Source organism: Quercus robur, chromosome 1, assembly GCF_932294415.1.
Source record: "Quercus robur chromosome 1, dhQueRobu3.1, whole genome shotgun sequence".
Lineage (NCBI taxonomy): Eukaryota > Viridiplantae > Streptophyta > Magnoliopsida > Fagales > Fagaceae > Quercus > Quercus robur.
Window position 1 is genome coordinate 5847115 of NC_065534.1, and position 20780 is coordinate 5867894.

At 35.6% G+C, this 20780-nt stretch overlaps 2 protein-coding genes across 6 annotated transcripts; both read right to left on the reverse strand.

Moving 5' to 3' along the window:
* On the reverse strand, nt 1-9422 carry LOC126717736 (E3 ubiquitin-protein ligase BIG BROTHER-like). 4 transcript variants are annotated; one of them, XM_050419598.1, is made up of 9 exons: nt 9200-9422; nt 8238-8345; nt 7965-8141; nt 7152-7395; nt 5260-5294; nt 4818-4862; nt 2345-2472; nt 454-562; nt 1-352 (listed from the first exon to the last, which is right to left on the reverse strand). In XM_050419598.1, exons 3-9 carry the CDS (start codon nt 8103-8105, stop codon nt 293-295), a joined length of 762 nt encoding a protein of 253 aa, XP_050275555.1. In that variant the 5' UTR covers nt 8106-8141; nt 8238-8345; nt 9200-9422; the 3' UTR covers nt 1-292. The 4 variants fall into 4 exon arrangements, with proteins under 4 accessions (XP_050275555.1, XP_050275548.1, XP_050275563.1 ...); XM_050419591.1 differs by having other exon boundaries at nt 8251-8345; nt 9200-9420; XM_050419606.1 differs by lacking the exon at nt 9200-9422 and adding an exon at nt 8831-9125.
* A 5438-nt stretch (nt 9423-14860) lies between these two features.
* LOC126717761 (pentatricopeptide repeat-containing protein At2g22410, mitochondrial) lies at nt 14861-18289 on the reverse strand. 2 transcript variants are annotated; one of them, XM_050419632.1, is made up of 3 exons: nt 16070-18289; nt 15671-15795; nt 14861-15579 (listed from the first exon to the last, which is right to left on the reverse strand). In XM_050419632.1, exon 1 carries the CDS (start codon nt 18271-18273, stop codon nt 16252-16254), a length of 2022 nt encoding a protein of 673 aa, XP_050275589.1. In that variant the 5' UTR covers nt 18274-18289; the 3' UTR covers nt 14861-15579; nt 15671-15795; nt 16070-16251. The 2 variants fall into 2 exon arrangements, with proteins under 2 accessions (XP_050275589.1, XP_050275577.1); XM_050419620.1 differs by having other exon boundaries at nt 15671-18289.
* Nucleotides 18290-20780: the final 2491 nt, after the last annotated feature.

Here is a 20780-nt window from a genome sequence, read left to right on the forward strand (position 1 = left end):
TAGAGAAAAATAAAATCTTGCTTGGAAAAGTAAAGAAGATAGAATATGATGAATCATACAAACTTGCTGCAATCTCCTACCTTACTAACACATCCAATCATGTATAGTCTGAATTCCCTTATTGTAGAAGCTAATAAAATGGTTCTTTACTAAAGGAAGTGATTTTTTTTTTTTTTTTTTTTTAACATAAGCAAGTGGGAGAGTGAAACAAACAACTTTGTGTGGAAGAAAAATAATGAACTTGAGAAACAAAGAAAAAAGGTATGACACTTCTCTTCTTAGTGATTATTCCTTACTGTTTCGAATCTTTTGAAGCATCAGCAAACACCTCAGTGTAACATATGGGACAAGCCTGAGAAAACAGAAAATTGTCAGCCAAATTTGGGTTATGGCCAAATACGCCACTGATGAGATATTTTATAATTTTCATCTTTAAAAATCCCAATAGCTTACCTTATTGATGCTAAGCCATTTGGTCCCACAACTAGCATGGTAGGCATGCTTGCATGGTAGTGTGATCCGTCGGTCACCTCGTTTATATTCCATCTGGCAAATCACACATCTATACAGAACAAAATTAAACAAGTTAGATCAACAGGCCACAAAAAGTTTAGTAAGAACAGAGACGGAAAGACAAAAATTGCAGTCAAATTGGATAAAATTCCAGTGCTCTTATGCTTCTGGAGGAAGGCCTCAGAAATGTAAGGCAAGCAATGCAGATGCACCTTATACTGTGATGTGTGCACATCCAACCCCCAATGCATTCTAAAAACTTTGTACATTAATGCTCTGATGCATATATATTAGAAATTCTGCATGCATGCATAAGATGATTTTATAGACAATGATGCCCAAAAAGATGTCTCATAATAGCCATGATGCCAAGCTCAACTTGAGGTTCACGACAAAGAGAATGTCTCAAAATGTACATGTATAACATCCACCATGTCTAGCAAAGTGTCCATAAAACCATAAGTGCAAGAATAAAAATATTATATATATGGAGTCATTATTAAGATGTAATTAGAATATTTGAATACGAGTTTGTAAGTTCTCTCCCAGAGGTATTGATGATCTATTAGATATGAATTTAAGGCCACTGATATGATAGCATAGGCAGATGTCAATAATTGTTGAAGCAAAAAGGGATTGGCTGGTTATCTGTCGCACTTTTACTTTTACCCTGAGTAGTGACAAAATTACATCTCAACAAGTTACTGGAGTATAAGACCGCCCATAAGAAAACTTACCTAATATACTAGTAGCATAGATGATGGTAAATTGTTCAGCTATCATCTGTGCAGAGCAGGGGGAGGAAAGTCATGGCAACTGCCTGTGTCCAATACTAATCTGAATATTCTATGTCAAAAAAAGAGTGATGAACCAATTTTTGTTCTGTCTTATGTTGGTCCAAAGAACAAGAGTCAGCTTCCTTAAGCCGTTGTTCATCAATAGCTCAGTAGTAGAGAAGTTGGCTGTTAAAAGGCTGATCATAGGTTCAAATCCTACTTGGGGAGAATTTATGGTTCTCTCTTTTAATTTCATATATTTTTTTGGTTTTTATCATTTTGTAACAAGAAGTTAAACCTAACAGTTATCCCTTTTTTCCTTCTCCTGTAAGTTTCAATTAAATTTGAAATTGCATAGCCCTACACAATGTACTAATATATGATCACACAATCTACCTCCAAACTTCTCTCAAGCAATGTCATTTCATAGTACTCATTCTTCAGAATGACATGCCTATGAAAGAACAGGAAGTTTCAAATGATTTCTTTTCCATTTATTATTATCCTTTTTCTTTCTTTTTCTCCATTTTGGAAAAATCAAACTTAGGTGCGGTTTGGATAGCTGAAACGCAGCACGTTTTGCCTCTGCGTTTCAGCCTTCTTTTTTTTTTTTTTTAGTGCATGAACAGTAACCCACTGTTCATGCACGTAGATTACACTGTGCAGGAGACATTATGCACTGTTCACGGGACCCACAACCACTTTATTCAGAAAAAATAAAATAAAAAAAATAAAAATGGATCCTACAGTACTATTTACACATTTAAAAATTATTTTGCTATAGTGTTTTCAGTTTTCAACGGTATCCAAACGGACCCTTAAATTATTGTTGAAAGAAAGATTAGGTATTAAATTACCACAGGTGATGAAGAAAGTGATAATCACATCCCATGAAATAGAAAGGATCATGACTTCAAAAGCTGAATAAAATATATTTACAATAATATATATATATAGTGTGTACACACACACACACTTTAAAAAAAAGGCCAGTTGAAAAGTAAACAAAGATATCAGAATCTCATAAAAGCACAGTTCATAAGCCTGAACACTACCTCTCATCTCGTGACTTCTTTCTTGAGAAAAAACCACACTTGTACTTTGAGATTGGAAGCAAAGAAATCTGTTCTTGAGAAAGACCTCTATTTTGAGTTCCTACTGCCTCACCTAATTCAAGTAATTCCTAAACATGAAAATGCTGTCAGTAATATAATAATAATAATAATAATAATAATAAAGGGAGGAGTAATAAAAAAGTCGTTCAATAATTTCAATTTTCATCAAAATTTTCATAATTAGAGTTTTCACATATCGTAGATATTTTGCTGTAAGAACAACCATCATAACCAGATAAGACTGTAGGAGAAAAGCAAGTAGTCTCTATTAATCAAAATGTGTTTGGCCAAATCAGCATTAAACTCTAATCCACCATTCCACATCCAAATATGACAGCTCATAAGGACTAAAGGAAGCTTGGAATATGATCTGCTTAACCAAAACCTTTTAAAGCTCATCAGGCATAAAGGAAGTTGGAATATGATCTGCTTAACCAAAACCTTTTCCTTCCCACAGGCTCAAATTAAAATCACATTACCACCTCATGAGAAATAATACACTGAGTCACAATTTTCTCATTACACATATCATCAGCCTAAGAACCACATTCCTATATTTCATTAGAGTGATAGGACTCAAAGTTATGGAGAGGATAAATAACAGGAATGAAATTTAAGCAACCATTTATAGCTATGACCTGGTTCCTCTGGCTTTCCATGTCATGCCTAGCTACAACCACCAGAATTGGGCTTAATGTAAGCAATGAGTGGTTCTGCTAGGCTTTAACACAAGTTTAGCACTTTGACCAGAATGCTATTGAATGACTACAGGAATATAGATAATTTTTCAGTGGAAAGGCAGTAGTGGCCGAGAGTCTACAATTGTCATCACATTAAACAGAACCAAGATATGACTAATTGAGTATTTAGGTGTTCAATTTGATTGCTTATAACTTATGCATGATTTTTTCTTTCTTGATGAATAACGTATGCATGATTGCTTAGCACACAAGTTATACTACTAATATGAAGCTAATCTGGAGTACCAGAACCACATTTTCAATTTATAAATTTTTTTTTTAAAAAAGAATTATTGGAGAAACAGTAGAAAAGGTATGATGGAGGTGTGCATAGTAACCACCAGAAAATTACAATCTAAAGTTCAAAACTGCAATAAAATCCAAAAATGAAAGACCATGGAAGCTGCCTATGCTTTCATCCAAGCAGTGTCCTTAAGATTATAGAGTTAATGTTTCTAGAAACCCCTAAAAGACATAAGGTTTTCAGTTTTAATATGAGTTTCCAGCTTGCTAGGGCCAAGGCCTCATGAGATCCTAGGTCTTAAACTCCAAGCTAGTATGCTGGGGCCACCCCAATGGATTCTTTCCTATAATTAATTGGTGTCTGGGACGGGAAGATTACACACACCGAGAAAATAGTTACGTGCTCGAAGAGCTCTAGACACCCACCAAAAAACAAATGACAGAATAGCCCAATGACCTGCATAGTTTAAAGAACCTATTAGTATAGCCCCTAATAAAATCCAAAAATGAAAGACCATGGAAGCTGCCTATGCTTTCATCCAAGCAGTGTCCTTAAGATTATAGAGTTAATGTTTATAGAAACCCCTAAAAGACATAAGGTTTTCAGTTTTAATATGAGTTTCCAACTTCCTGGGGCCAAGGCCTCATGAGATCCTAGGTCTTAAACTCCAAGCTAGCATGCTGGGGCCACCCCAATGGATTCTTTCCTATAATTAATTGGCATCTGGGACGGGAAGATTACACACACCCAGGGAAATAGTTAGGTGCTCGAAGAGCTCTAGACACCCACCAAAAACAAATAACAGAATAGCCCAATGACCTGCATAGTTTAAAGAACCTATTAGTATAGCCCCTAATAATTGGGGGTAAGGCTGCGTACTAATCAAGTCTCCCACATCTCTTATATCCTATAGAAGTGAGAGCTTTGTGCATTGGCTACAGCCTCTTTTACAATCTTACATATTCAGACAAATCCGCTTCAAACTACACAGCATCACTTATGGGACTTCGGCAACCTCGTCGATCATGAAAGGACTCACTCAATAACACCTCTTACAAGAATCTTTTCCACCAAGGGGTTTTGCCTCTCTCACATCTTAATCATACATGACATGTCATTATGATTGTTGTATGATCAACTTGAACATTGCACTAAGTTTCTCAGAAGTCCCAAACTTGCCACAGTTTTTGCCAATATAAAAGTGTTGAATATATTAATTGCAAAATACAAGCTTCTTAAAACTTCCCAAACCATGAGAATTAAAAATTCCATGAGCCAAAAAGTGGAAGCTTCTTAACCTGTCTTACTTTTTTATAATCTTAGAACCAAAATCTACATATATACTCAAAAATAAGAATTAAGAAGCATATTCAATTAATCAGGAAATGTAGCAATGCCAAGAGAAAATGTGAGAGTTTTATGTTCTAACCTCGTAGGTCATGTTATCAGGATCAATGTTGTCTTGCCAAATGACCTGCCCGTTTCAAAGGGAAATTGCTTCAGTTAATCAATGTGTTCAACTATCATTAAGTTTCTCCCATTAAGCAAAAATGATCTCGAAAGAAAATTTGGGGCCCAACAAATGTGACAAAAACATTTTATCAAGGAAATTGGTTATTAGAAGCCTGGAAGGCTGTGCCTCTCCCTCTCTCTATGCATGTTTACACAACATTCATGTTACAGAGAGAGAGACTTGAAGTAGGAACTAGATCTGTACCCCACCACTCTCTCTCTCTTCTCGGTGTGTATGTTTGTGCTAGTGTGCAAGTCATAGAGAAAGATAGACTTAAGCAAAACATGAGAGGCAATTCATACTTTTAAAGCATTTATGTACGTCTTATTTTGCACTAAAACTTATACAACTGACACACCTGATAATCATGAGAATTATGATGTCTCCGTGGGCCTGTAAAATAAAAGAAGAAACTTAAATTGAGATACAAGTAGTTCATATTCCAAATAATTATTACAGGAGAAAAAAAAATAACATCAGAGGGAAGAAAGGATCATGAAAAACTTCTAAAGCAGCCATTATATCCCTTTATGTCCTACCAATAAAAAAAACATCAAATAACAGAAAATTTTAGGGTACAACCATCATAGAAAGTCAATGTGTTATATCTTTGGACTATCAAAGTTCAAATTCAAATTTAAATTTGTATACATGTCTTAAAACTGCTTGCTAACTTGGCATTCCACACTCTTCACTCCTTAGTTCCCAGCACACAGCTACTTTAAGTGAGAATAGAGTAGGGAAAATAATGATGAATGACACTGAATATTGGGGCTTCCAATCAAGATGATTCACATCAGGTGATTCCATGAAACAGCAGAAGATTATACCAATGGACAATATCATGAAAGTATATGGACTACAGCTCTTCAAATTTCAACCTAATGAATCACCAGCTCATAGGTTGCCCATTCACAAAAGAGGTTTGACAAGCTTGTTTCTCTCAGCTGTGCACTCCATTCTTTGGTTAGCAAGCTCCCTCCTATGTTGCTTGGGTAAGTTAGAGAAAGATATTGGAACTGTTGTGATTGAGATTATATGGAAAATGAGAACACAACGATTATTGCAAAAAGCCGAGTGAAACTGGAAGATTTGCCATTTACAATTAATGCTAGGGTGGAAAAACAGAATTCTGTTTTAAAAGATTTATCTCATAACCCAAGGCCTTATCCTGATTATAAATGGTGCAGTCCACCTCCAGGAAGTCTCAAGATCAATTGCAATGCAGCTGTTGGAGAAAAAAAAAGGTTTGTATAGCAGCGGTTGGTTGAAGATTATTGAAAAATGCAAACCAGAGACTGCTGAAGCAAAAGCAGCTCAATTTCCACTTTTAATGGCTCATGAAGAAAATCTAGACAGCACTGTTGGAGAAGGGGATAACAAATGCTGACTGGATGCCTTTGGAGGTGTTAATCATCTGACAAGCTTGGAAAATAGCATGATTCTTGAAGATATCAAGGTGCTGAAAGATAGTTTCTCTAACTGTCAGTTTAATTAGATTAAAAGGCAAGCTAACATAGCAATTGACGAGCTTAGTAGATGGTCTTTGAAAACAAACCTTCTGTTTGTGTTTTCTTTGTTTCGTCCAAAGTTTTATGAAGCTGTTATCAATGACGATGAGCTTATATGTAATAGTAGTAAATAAAATCTTTATAATTCAGCAAAAAGCAAGAGAAAGATATCAGAGGATGATCCTCTTGATGCATTGTTCTTTTCATGCTTGCTTTTCTATTTTCTGTCTCCTAAACACAAAAATAACCAATTTTCTGCAGATAGTCTAGGGAGTAACCTAGGATAAATATGAAGCCTCCACACTGTCCATTAAAATATTTACAGAATTTAGAACTCATTGTAAGAATTTGAGCTATGATATCCAAACCAAACAGCCTAAAATTTTGACTACAATCTGTTGGATAGGAACAGTTGGGACTATGATGTGAAATCTTGCATCCAAAGAGAAAGCTAAGCTCAAAATCCATCATATAGCTAGTCATTATTGAGTAAGAAATAATGGAAATTCAGAATGAATTATACTTTGTACAGAAAGATGACAGTGTAATACATAAGGTAAGCAGTAACTGGTGGAAGCATCAAGAAGTAATTTCAGCATTACAATGAAATTGACAAGCATGCATAAAATTCTGTAATGCACTATCCTCTTGAGTGCAATATTGAGCAATATTAACAAGATTTGCAATAATGAACACAATAAGTAAATATCGTCTCCATTCTATTAAGGTCAGAACTTACATTCTATAGGGTTGTCATGCGTAGTAGTACTAGTGGCTGCATTTCCTTCCCATTCTGTCTGTGCTGCAGCAGCCTGTTCATTAACCATTGTCGAAGAGTTCTCAAAAGGTCTTCTGTACTCATCAATTCTAGGTTCGTGATCATTCACCGCATAGGTATGACCATGATCATAATAAGAAGTGTTCCCAGGTTCAGAAAATCCAAACTTGTAAAAACTCGTATTCATTTGTGGGTACACGCTCTCCTGCACGTATAGGAGTAGATCTTATGCTTACATGAAAATCTTAATATAATTTTTGCAGTGATCTTCCATTACAAGTTAAACCAACTACATTTTAACCACAGATAGACAAAATGTAACCAATCACTAGAAGCTTCAAATGTACAAAGTATTGGTAGTAAACAATGAAAAGAATTTGAGTGCACATCAGAGTTTATGAGCAATTTTAAGATCCAAATTAATCAAAGAAGTACAGCTTCCTCACAAATCTGCATATGGGAAACAGAGCATTATAACAAAGGAACAATCTCTATCAATTCACATAAACTGTTTCCAATCTTTTGGATCAAATCATTGTTAAAAGCATATAGAAAAACCGCCAATGAGCTCTAGCTAAAATGGCACTTGCTCCCCAAAAAAAGGGGCAGAAGAGCGAGGTAATGGATTCCATTTGGTTCATCATCAGAACCCACTAGGTGTGTGTAACTTACTAAATTTTAATTGAAAATTTCTTTTTCTTTTTTGAACCCAATAAATATAATTTCCCTATATTTCTTTGAAAGAAAAAGACATATACATGAAACATAAAGTACCTGAGCATGTGAAGCACCAGAAAATATGAAATTCACATGATCATACGTAAGTCCTTCAAAGTACTCCATAAAGCTTCCAGCTGTACTATAAGGATAGCTGGTGTTCACATAATGAACTTCCATATGTGGGTTCCAACTCATTCTCAATCTCCACTACTAAGCTCTCACACATGTAATCTGTAGCATAAACAAAGCAAATTATAGCAGAATCAATGAATACTTTAATCTTCAAAACACAACCATTAAGCATACACAGAAAAAAAATGTTTATACATAAGCAATAAACCTGATCTTCCTACAAAATCCAAGCCAATACATTCATCCAGAAATATAATCAAGCCATCAACAAAAGCCGATTTCTTTCCGGCCTTTCAACGATTCCTACAAATGCAAAGCCAACAAACACAATTGCCCCCAAGTCAATTCAAAGGCCTTAAGTTCACAAGTTAAATGTAATCACCAAAAAAACAACAACAATAATTACCACTTCCACATTCACATAAACTCTATTATTTCATAAATCTAACCCATTTAATGCAAACATTGAAGCACAATAAATTCTATATTTCTTTTATTGTTTTTTTTTTTTTTTCTCTCTAAATCAAAACAACAATAATATTTTCAATAGTAAATAGTCCATAAAAATTTTCCCTTTCTAGTAAAAATTTTCAAAGTAATAATATTCCATTAACATCAAAATTGAGCTGAATTCACCACAATGTAACAAAAAATCAAGATCTCTGTTTGGCGGCTGAGAAAACGAAGGAAAACAAAAACAACAAACAAACAAAACTAGCATTTTTCAAAATCACATTCCGATCACTAATGAGCTTAATTAATACAAAAAGCAAGAAATGTATGCTTACAAAAGCTGAAACTCGTCCTCTACTAAAACCACACAACAACGAAAAAAAAGCGTCTCAATTCCTCTCCTTTGCACTTAATTTTCTCAGCAACCAAACAGAACTTAAACAAACCAACAAAAACGAGCTCCTCATTACACCACAGGCACAAAACTGATCTCCACCACCTCACCCAGAGAAAGAAAAAAATTCACGGTTTTTTCACAATTTTCATTTTCCGTAACCGAAAATTCTCGGGAAAGTGAGAGAAAGCGAGCTTAATGGAGTCAATGCACCACGTAATATAAAAGAACCCAAAAAAAAATTTTTGTTAAATCCAAAAAAATTTAAAAAAGAAAAAGAAGGATTCCAAAGAGAGATTAAAGAACCGACATTGATCGCTTTTTCCTGAAACGAACTTCTTCATCTTCTACTTCTCTCTCTCTCTCTCTCTCTCTCTCTCTCTCTGTGTCTGTGAATTTGGAAGGGAATGGCAGGTTTGTAAATACGTGATTCTGTTTGGGCTTTTTTTTTTTTGTTTTTGGTTTGTGGTTTTTGTTATTTCACAGAGCTTGGTTTTCAAGCTGTGGCTTTTATCATTTTATGCAGAGACACGCGAACCTTGTTATGGAGTGCGGGGGTAAATGTTCCAGTGTCACGCGGTGTGTGTTTGCAATTATAGCACTCTACTACTACTACTACTACTACTTTTTTTTTTTTTTTTTTCTTTTTCTTTCTTTTTGGTTTATAGTATTTTTTTTGTGTACGTAAATGTTATAGCTACCTCACCCACCAATGAATCATGATGATTCATTTTCACATGCAGTTTTGTGGGGTATAGTGTTAGAGAGAGAGAGAGAGAGTATGAGTTGTTTCATTCACTCTAGGTTTGTGAGTAATGTGATTTGTGTGACAATATGGGTGTGAGTGATCAATTGATAAAAAGGTTGTTTTCATGTGATTTGGTGATAGGAATGTTTTGATAAGTTGATTTTGATTTGTTTGAAGTTATTGTTACTCATTGTAGTTATCAAATTATCCAAATAAAAATTTACGATTAGTCATCCATTTTAATCTTTTTTTTTTTAATAAAGATTATGACACTCTTTATAAATATATTCAAGCTTTTAACAGTGCGTTAAGAGTACAAATTAATTATGATTGTGAGTATTAAATTAAATTGGCATAAACATGATTAAATAACTCTAGCAATTTTAGGTAGAGATGATTGAAAGAAATTGGGTTGGATGATAAATGTGGTTAACATGTTGTGTAGTTCTTTTTCTAAGACTTGAGATGTTAGCAAGGTAGTAGTCTTTTAAGTTTCTATCACCTATTGACATGACATGAAATAAAAGCTTAGAAGTTTTGCAAACCATAATTAATTAGCTGTTGAAAGTCACAAAATCAGAATCATCATCCAAATCTAATCATAGGTTCTTTCTCATGCTTAGAAAATTGAATCATGTGAATGCCATTGAAAGCAATGTTTTATAATAATAGGTTGAACCATTTGCCAAGTGCCAAAGCTATAGAGAACAGAATCATAGGATTTTGTGGATAGGGGTTGAAGTTAGTGGTTGGCTTGTGCATGGAAAATGAACCATCAGTGTGGTTGAAGAATGGTCACCAAAACCATCTGACTCTCTCCAAAAATGGAAGTTGGTGTCGGTTGGGGGTCGTTAGGAATTAAAATTACGAGCACACTATCATTAAAGAAATACTTCTTCTTTTTTTCCTTTTGTGCATAGCTAGTTTTAGCTCTGCTAATAATCATGTGAGCAACAACATATTTTTAATGTCATCCAGGTAGGGTATCAAATAGCCAACACTATCTCCCAAAAACCAAAGACCAATAGAACAAAAAGGAAAGAGAATTAAGGTTACAACCAAAAAATCATCATGTTATTTTGGACATATTAGAAATTTTTTTCTTATTAGAAATTTTTTTCTTATTATAAAAACAGAGAATGAAAATGACTTTTGGGAATTTCCTTTAATGGATCTAACTTTGTTATGTGCTGGCAAAAGAAATTCTAATGTGTTTCAAAAGGTTGCTTAAGAATTCTTACTTGTGGATAAAGTCTCATAATGACATATTTCCAAAAGTTAGGGAGGGCTATTGTAGCAAACAAAGTAACAGAGTACCATAGGTTAGGTTTTCTACCATTGCATTGAATTTAGATGGTGAAATTTTTCCACCTACTCCATCATCATGCAAAAATTTGGGATGCATTCAAATCCCTATTGTAGCCTCTCTTTTTTTCTTTTTTCTTTCTTTTTTTTTTTAATATATGCCTAGTAATTCTCAAGGTCTAGGATTCAAGTATTTTCATATCCGATATACGTTAGTTGTTGAGATGTGTATGATTGAAATTTAAAACAAATATGAGATCAAATACTTAATTTATGGCTTAAAAGAAAAAAGAACAAAAAAACTTGACACGAATTCAATAGAGCTTTCCTCATTTACTATTTCTTGCCTTAATACTAAGGAATTATAAGGGAAGAAGAAATGAAAATGAAACAAATTGAAAGAGATTTTTTACAATATTCTATTCCCTCATAACATTCGAACATTCATATTCACACTTACAAAGATTTTCATTCACTCTTGCTTCTCACTTACTAAAAAAGAATTTAAAAATAATAAAATCATTTTGATCTCTTTCAATCCATTATTAGTATGGGTCTTCCTTCTCAATGTTCGTATGATCCGTTATCCAATGTTGGATCTTTGTAACAAATAAAATGTCAATGGTATAATAATTAAATAATATATTTATTTTATCTTCACACCTTCTATAAACTCTCGAACAGATTAGATAAAATATATTGTTTTTATTTACATTCCATTTCAGTCTTTCATGATCTATCAATTTCATTTCATTTCATTCTTTTTAACACTCACAAAAATAGTAGACAAGAGATGAAATAGAAAGAGAGGGCGTAAAAAAACAAAATATATACTATGAAGTATTTACAGTTTTATTTAAATACAATAGATTATGTAACAAATTTTCCTTTCAAAGATGTTGCTTGGAAGGGAAGGTGATTATAATGGAGTGAAGGTGTGTTTGTGTATGACCATGGATCTCAAAACATGTAATAAGAACATTTTTAAATTAAATATTTGAAACTTTACTTAATCATGAAACCTATCTGCCTCTCGTAACTCTTACTTTTCTTTGTAGAAGAATTTTTTTATAATTAACTTTTCACTTTTACTTTTTTTTTTTTTTAAAAATTCTCCCTCTCTCTTAAGTTTAACCCACGAGCCACCATGCTCATACTTTTTTTATGTTACAATAGTAAAAGTACTCATGGGTGACACTGACACTAGTACACTACAATGATCAAATCTATATATTGTAGTCTATTAAAAAAAAACCAGTGATGCTTGGTAAAGCAAGTTCAATTCTCTCTCTCTCCCATTAAAAATGCAGAGATAGGTAGTAAAATAAGATAAGGGAACCAATCATTGGTGAAGAGGTTTAAGAAAATCTCTCTTCACCAATGAAAAATGTTGCTATTACTGCTGACAATATGATTACAAATTGACCAAAATAAAAAGGTGCTTAAAATCACCTTAATTCTGTTCCCCCCAATCACCTCTACTAGATGACTTCTGTTTTGGGTTTATGCCAATTTTTCCATGGGGTTTTATGCAATCACAAATTGGAGTAAGCAAGAACAGCAAAGGCTGTCAGGCATGCATGTGGGAGAGAGAGAGAAGCTAAAGAAGGAGACATGAATGAGTGAGTAATCAGAATGGAACAAAAACCTGGCGTGCAAGGGAAGTGAAGGACGTGTCATAATATTCTCTCCCATTCTTTTTGTCTGAAAACGTGTCTCAGACTCTCAAACACAGTTGGCTGTGTTAAATTTCAACACCCAAAAGTTTTTTACTTGGTCTTGTTTCACTTCCATTGCCCCCATAGGCTGTGCAGGTAGAGAGGCCTAGAGGGTAATTGGATTCACTTTTAAACTTAACTTCTCTTCTTCTTCTTTTTCATTTTTTTTTTCTTTCAACTTTACTATACTTTAGGGCTTTATAGGCAAGCCCTGATGATCAATGACACGTTAAGAGGGCGTGGCTAGGTGCTTTTGGAACACAACAATTGAATGGTGTTGTTGGCTTAGAAATGGAAATTGTAACCCACCTGGGAGACGAAGGATCATAACTTTTGTTGTCACTTGTTGAAGTAATCGATTGTAAGCAATGAATGATTACTTTTGTATGAACCAATCGTTTTTTCGTCATCCCTCACAATTGATCAAATTAGAATTGTGGTACAAAAATTTTTTCCTTAGACTGTCTTTTTCCAAATACGACAATACGTACAAAAAAGAATATTTGCTTTTATCATATGATGAGTGTTACATCCTCCCTCCTCCTCGTCATATCGCATGTGATAGGCTCAGTTTCACCACAGACAATGTCTTTGTAAATTTAAAGCCAATCGAATTCTATAAAGCAAGTTATATTGGGCGAAAGAAATTCTATTTATGCTGAATTAGGTCCAAAGAAATTCAAGACTGTTTAATCGAATACACCAGCTGGCCTTTACCATGAATAGAAGAAAACAAAACACACACACACACACAAGTCCACATCTTTTAGATGCCTTGTTGGTCTTTCGTTTAAAGAAACTTTCATACTTTTGGTTGATTGAAACCTATCGTAAAAATAAGTTTTAAGAAAGTCCCAATTTGATTGGGGTGGAGACTGGAAATGCTCTATGTCTGTAAAATGAAAATCCACCTAATGGCTAAATAGAAATACAATTTTGGGCTTAGGACCGCATTTGCTGCTAAGAAGAAATAGTGTGATATATGTATAAATGTGTGTGTGTTACAACTTACAAGTAACTTTCAAATTTTTTCTTCTTCAAATGCCTTTTTCTTGCCGAAAGGCTAGAGCTCAAGATGTATGCTTTTATGGCTGGTCTTGGATTAAGGATGCTCCACATCAGCTCACACCCGAAAAGAAAAGAAAGGCTTATCATGCTCAATCAAAATAAAAAAGTTTATCTTCAAACTAATTTGAAAGAAAATTTTTCCAACCTATTTCGTGATGATTGATAAAATTATTCATATGTATTTTTAGTCACATGGCTTATTTAGTAAGTCATTTAACTTGCTTAAATAATATCCGTTGGTGGTTTTATGAGTTGTCTAAAATAAGTTAAAGGATATTCCTACAAATCAAAACAATCAAACCAAACAACAATATGCTCCAATAAAATAAGTTAAAGGATATTCCTACGAATGAAAACAATCAAACCAAACAACTATATGCTCCAGTAAAGGGAATAGTTACATGGCCATATATGTCAATCTATTGAATCAAATTCACAACTACATCTCTATAATGATTATTCAACACAAAAGCTTATTAATAATTTTTTTCATAAGAGAAAACATGAAAAACGAAATCTTCAAGGACTTAAAAAAAAAAAAAAAAGAGATTAAGATATGTCACTCCAAGATAATTTTAGGCAAAAAAATAAGTTGGTTAAAATTTGGGTTAGGATCTATTTTAGTACTTAAAATACGAAGTTCATTTTTAATCCTCAAAACTTGTAAACATAACAAGTTAGTCCTTCCGAAACTTTATGGTTAAAATTCTTGCTTACATGGGAAAAAATTCCATAAAGCCACACAAAAGGTTATAATTTTTTAGGATAAAAAAAGAAATTCCAAATTTCAAGGACTAAAACAGAACTTGATTAAAATTTTAGGGACCAATAGTATGTTTTCACATAATTTTTAAAACAACTTTTCCATACTCTTTTACCAACTTAATACTAACCAAGTAATCCGCAACACTCAGGGATCATAGCAAAAAGGACTTGGAGGGAGTGGAATGGGGAATGACATGGATTTGGGCTTCATGGGCCAATGAGGGAGATTGAGCCGATGGTCCAACCAATTGGGGTTAAGTTGGACTCTTTGTTCCTTTTTTGCAAGCCCAACAAGATAGCATTTATTGCTGGGCCTTAACCCGTCAGATAATAAGCTCCTTTCAGACCCACTCAGAAGACTAATAAATAGAAGATACAGATATTGACGGTTGATTGAATTCATGGTAAAGACCTGCAACACCAACAGTTTGGAACTTTTATCTTGTTGCAGATTTCAATCAATCCATTACATTCACAACACCTATTTACACCTTTGTGTCACCTACTGGTTTTGGGAGAGACAGTAAGATTCAAAAGCAGTACAACCATGTGCATGAACACTACCAAACCATTTACACAAGACCTCCATTTTCTATGATCATTCAAATGTCACAACAAATATACCTTGATTTGGCTTTAGATACTAAATTACTAATACAACAACAACAAAGCGTTAATCCCATATTTTTTGGGGGCAGCTATGGCCTAAGGATCCTCAACAAGATAGTCAAGGTCGGTTGCATATATTCTTTTTCTCTATTCTATTCTATCCAAAGTCATAGTTTTTGTAACTTCTTTAATTGATATGTCCTTTATAACTACTTCCACTAAGGTTATTTTTGGTCATCCTCTACCTTTTTCCATTTCCTTTACTTGAATCAACTCACTCTTTCTTACCAATGTATTAATTGATCCCCTCTGCACATGACCAAACTATTTGACGTGACTTACCCTCATCTTTTCATCAATAGAGGCTACCCCTATCTAAGCAGATTTCCTCATTTCGAATCCTTTGGCTTTAGATACTGATCTTTCATGAAATTCCAGCTTCTTGAATTACTCCTCCTGACATGTAATGACCAAGACCTAGGGAAGAATGCAAACAATAATAAGCCCAAAATATATGGATGAAATGGAGATAACAAATAAATTCCAAAGGATAAAGGATTTAGTGGACCTGAGTTGGAGTTTGACAAAGAACATCCTGGTATATATCCCATCCATTTTAGGTTCAGATAGTCAACCAGCCAATCTTCCTGGTTTCAAAACACAAGCTTTGCACAATAAATCAGAGCAGCTGCCCTGCCAGAGAAAAATGGCAAAGCCTTTTTCTTAGGAGTCTGGGAATAACAGGTAATGAGCTGAAACCACTAAAGGACAGCTTAGCATGTGTACTTCACAGAAGTGAAATCTTAACAGAATATTTTTCCAAATGTTCAATGCCTCTTGATAAACTACAACTTGATCCCTAAAGCTTAAGCTATTAGGAAATGATAATTTAATCATTTAACCAACATTCTACCACCTTGATAAAATGCAAGCTTTGCAAAGCCTTTGCAGTGAGTTAGACACTTACAAAAAGAATGGAACTGAGATGGAGCTCACAAGCTACCTTCTGAAAACCGACCATTAGGTTTTTCTTACAATATGGCTCATGAACAATTTTCAGTACCAACATATCAACTTCCATCAGATCCATCATCTACTCTCCTCTCTCCTCGCCTCTTGCTTGCTAAATTCAGCACTACTTGTTTCTAATTACAAGTATATTGGATATACGAGCTCTGATTGTCTTGTTAACTGCACTAAACATTCATAAATTTGTTCAGATTGAGGGTGTGATTTATCCCGAACAATAAACTCATACACAATGCCATTCACCTCAATTGAGCTACAACCTGGAGTCTTCTCTACTCCTCTCTCCACCATCATCTTCCTTACCTTCTTAGCCTCCTCCCACATATTTGCATCCCCATACATATTTGCAAGCAAAACATATATTCCACTGTCACCAGGATCCAACTCAAGAAGCTTCAAAGCTGCCCTTTCTCCCATTGTTACATTTCCATGAATACGACAAGCAAAGAACAATGCACCCCAAAGCACAGCATCTGCCTCCATTGGCATGCATTTAATCAGCTCTTCCGCCTCTTCCAAATGACCAGCTCTACCTAGAAGGTCCACCATGCAGGAGTAGTGTTTGAGCTTGGGGAAAATATTGAATTTGAAGCTCATTTGAGCAAAATATTTACGGCCCTCTTCAACCAAACCTCCATGACAACAAGCAGATAAGACCCCAATAAAGGTGATCTCATCTGGCACCAACCCACTATCTATCATCATCAAGAAGTAAGATAGGGCATCATGTGCCTTCCCATGAAGGGCTAAGCCACAAATAACAGCTGTCCAAGTCAGTGAATTTCTCTGTGGCATCTCTCGGAAAACCTGGAGAGCCTTTGTGATGTTCCCACACTTGGCATACATGTCAACTAGAGCAGTTCCTAAGGCAACATTTAGAAAAATATTATGTTTTTCGATGTAACGGTGGATCCATATGCCAACATCAATTGCTCCAAGTTGTGAGCATGCAGATAAGCAGTTAACCATAGTCACCTCATCAGGCTTAATATCACTAGCCTGCATTTCATGAAACAAAGCCAAAGCCTCCTTACTGTGTTTGGCTTGGACATAACCACCAATAATTGCATTCCATGAAATAACACTCTTTTCTGGCTGCTCGTAAAAAAGCTTCCGTGCAATACCCAGAAACCCAAGTTTGGCATATCCCATAATCATTGTAGTCCAAGAAACAATTGTTCTATTCTCCGTACTATCAAATATTGCTTGTGCCTCCTCAAGATTTCCACACTTGGCATACATGTCCATAAGGGCATTAGAAAGTGGAACTGTCAACTCCAACTTATTTTCGTCAATATACTGATGAAATTCTCTCCCACAATTCAAATCCCCAAGCTGGGCACAAGAAGAAACCACCCCAATCATCGTAACCTCATCGGCCTTCACTCTCTCCACTTCCATTTCTCGATAAATTCCCAATGCCTCACATGCTAACCCACGTCTAACATACCCATTAATCAAAGAATTCCAAGAAACCAAATCTCTCACACAACTTTCATCGAACACCTTACGTGCCTTGATCAATTCTCCGCACGAAACCAACATATGAATCACAGCATTGTGCACATACATATACGAATCAAAACCCATCTGCAACACATGCCCAACAATCTCATCCCCCATCAACTTCCACGACAAACCAGCACAAACTTTAAGCAAATAAGTATGAGTATAATTATCCGGCCTCGAAGACCCACCATCCCTCAACATTCTCTTGTACAAAACAACCCCTTCTTCCATATTTTCACTCTCAGAGTACCCTCTAATGGCAACATTCCAAGAGAAAACATTTGGGTTATTCGAATTATACAAAATCTGAGAGCAATAGCCAAGGTTCCGCCACTCAGAGATGGCGCAAAAGGCGATAAGCCGGCTTGAGGCGAAGCTGTTTGATGAAAGGCCTGTGAGAGTCATTTGGGCTTGGATTTGCTTCAACTGGGACAAGGATTTGCATCGTTCTAAGAGAGAGAGGAGTGGGTTTGTTTGGACAAGAGTGTGGGTTGTGTTCCAGTTTGTGGGTCTTCTTCTTTCCTTGTGGAGTGAGAGCGAGCGAGCGTGAAGCAAAGAAGAAGAAGAGAGTGAGAGTGGGTTTGGGTTTGGGTTTGGGTTTGGGAATAAACGTAGAGATCTAAGTGTGTTCATTTCTGTGTTGCATTGTTGTTTTGGCGGGAAAAAAGATCGATTTTGTTACCAAAAAGTTTATATTACGTCAAGTGTTATAGATGTAAAGTCGAATATTTTGTTGCAATAAGTCAAAAAAAAATTATTTATTAATTTTATGTGACTGGCTATGACTTATGGATAGTGAAAAGAAAATAATGATCTATAAGAGTATCCACAGTAGATGTGACAAAAATTATGTCATTTTGTCATGCTAAATACCTATTTTATTATTTTATCACATCATTTTACAATATCTCATTTATCAGATGTTTTATCATACAATTCTATACATTAAAATAATATTTACTACACATTAAAATAATATATTATCCCCTCCCCCATTATCCTCAACAACAGCAACAACATCAACGGCACAACCACCGGCCACAAATATCCACTGTGGCAACAACACCGATAGCCACCATCGACCATCACCCCCATAGCCCACCACCACTGCCACTGTCACCGCTCATAGCCCACAGCCCACAGCCCACCACCACCCAGATTAACTGAACCACTACCTACCTCCTACAATTTAAAAAACAAACACAAATACCCACCATCACCACCACTACAACCCACCTCTACTGCAAACCAACCACCACAATTACTCACCAATATCAGAGAAGGGCAAAGTGAAAGGCAAACAGAGAGGAGAGGGAAGAGGGTGAGATCGACGGCGGCCTCGGGGTGAGATCGGCCCGTGAGTGAGATTGGCGAGATCGAGCATGGCTGAGATATTGATGGTGGCTAGGCGAGATCGGCGGTGGCGGCTTCAGAGGGTGAGAGAGATTGGCGTGCGTTTCCAAGAAGCTGTCCTCCAAGCCCTCGCCGGCGGAGCGCACTGTCGTCGTCGGAGTTACGCCATCGTCGCTGTCAGTGAACATCCCGGACTGGTTGAAGATCCTGAAAGATGAGTACAGAGATAATACAAAGAGAAGAGAGAGGGAACCGATGAGAGAGAAGAGAAAAGAAAAAAATGAAGAGAGAGGAGAGAGAAAAGAGAATAAAAAACTATAAAAAAATTTTGCAACATCTGTCCGTACCGTCTCATATTTAAGACGGTACTGTAGCCGTGTTGTATAATTTTTGGAATTTGGAACATCTGATAAACCTCCATTTTTGTGTTTGGTGTGGCAAATGTGCCAAATATTTGGCATTTGGCACATTTACCACATCTGATACAAATGCTCTAATGAATAATGCTAGATACAAATTCTTTTCCAAAAATTTTTACAAATTATTGATATGATGAGTAGTTATTAGTAAATGAAAAAATGATATTAATGATTGTGGGGCCAGGGAACTTATAATCCGGCCTACGCTCTATTAGGGCCCGGGGCCCGTGCCGAGGAGGGTATTTGCCGAGGACGAATCGGGAAAGGCCAAAGTGTCGAGTGGAACAGCCGAGGATGACCCTGTCCTCGGCATTCTAGGACTTCAAGGGGAAGAGTAACGTCTCGATGATGGCTGCCCCCAAAAAGCCCCCTAAAGGAGATACGAGTAGAATGGGACCCACGTGGGGGTACAGTGCAAAACTGGTTCAGGGTAAATACGTCCCCTCCGCATTAAATGCACCCGCCAGCGTCCTGACCATGTTAATGAGAAAAGACGCCTGGACAGGATGACTTCGATCATCTCAACTAACAAAAAGTAAGGAGGGACAGCTGATGGGACGGGTACAAAAGTATGCATCTGCCTGATTAACAAGTGGAGGGCTAAGATCAACCAAGAATGGCTATATAATGTGAAGGTTAATGCACCAAAAAAGGGGCTGGGAAAAATGGCCAAAAACCAAAGCCTCCCAGCCCGCCTCCAGGAGAAAGACTCCTAGAACGAACACGATTTAATTATGTATGAACACCACGGAAAACCACTGTCTTGTGACCAAGGCCTATCCTTTCAAACCCACGTTCTACAAATTATATTGTTTGGGCCTATTTACGTGCGAACCCAGTATCATTTTGAGTCGTTACAAATCGTATCCTTACAATGATGAATCTAGATAAAAACCAATAAAAATTTAGTTACATCAATATTTTGTAAAAATATTATAAAATAGTTTGTAACTATAACATTATTACTCGTTAGGATAATAGGAAAAGAAAAATGTAGGTGAATAAGCTAGAAGCTTTTCATAGCTAAATATATGGAGTGGACCATAGTTTTGTGCCTTTGTGAATGGTTGTTTGTTCCCTTAAGGAATTTTTTTAAATTATATTTTCTTGTAAAGACTTAAAAATTCAAATTCATATTTAAGTCATTAGGCTGACTGAAAAATTTATTAAAATTTGTTTTATTGAGCGGAAGAAAGGCAAAAAATATATATACATATTTTGGAAATTTTTATTTCAATTAAAGTGAATGCAATTGAGATAATTTTAAAGTTTTAAATAAAAGATTTGTTCATAATAATTATGAAGGAAGATACATTTTTTTTTTTTAAGTTTTGGCTCAAGGGATGGAGAGAAGATATATTCAAACTA

What these genes read in the sequence shown, in the direction of transcription:
- LOC126717736 (XM_050419598.1), bottom strand. Translation starts at nt 8,105, where the DNA reads ATGAGTTGGAACCCACATATGGAAGTTCATTATGTGAACACCAGCTAT. An exon ending in GCATGACAACCCTATAGAAT is followed by an intron (nt 5,295 to 7,151) that starts GTAAGTTCTGAC and finishes TTTATTTTACAG; the next exon opens with GCCCACGGAGACATCATAAT. An exon ending in AAGAAGTCACGAGATGAGAG is followed by an intron (nt 563 to 2,344) that starts GTAGTGTTCAGG and finishes TGTTCTGTATAG; the next exon opens with ATGTGTGATTTGCCAGATGG.
- LOC126717761 (XM_050419632.1), bottom strand. Translation starts at nt 18,273, where the DNA reads ATGAACACACTTAGATCTCTACGTTTATTCCCAAACCCAAACCCAAAC.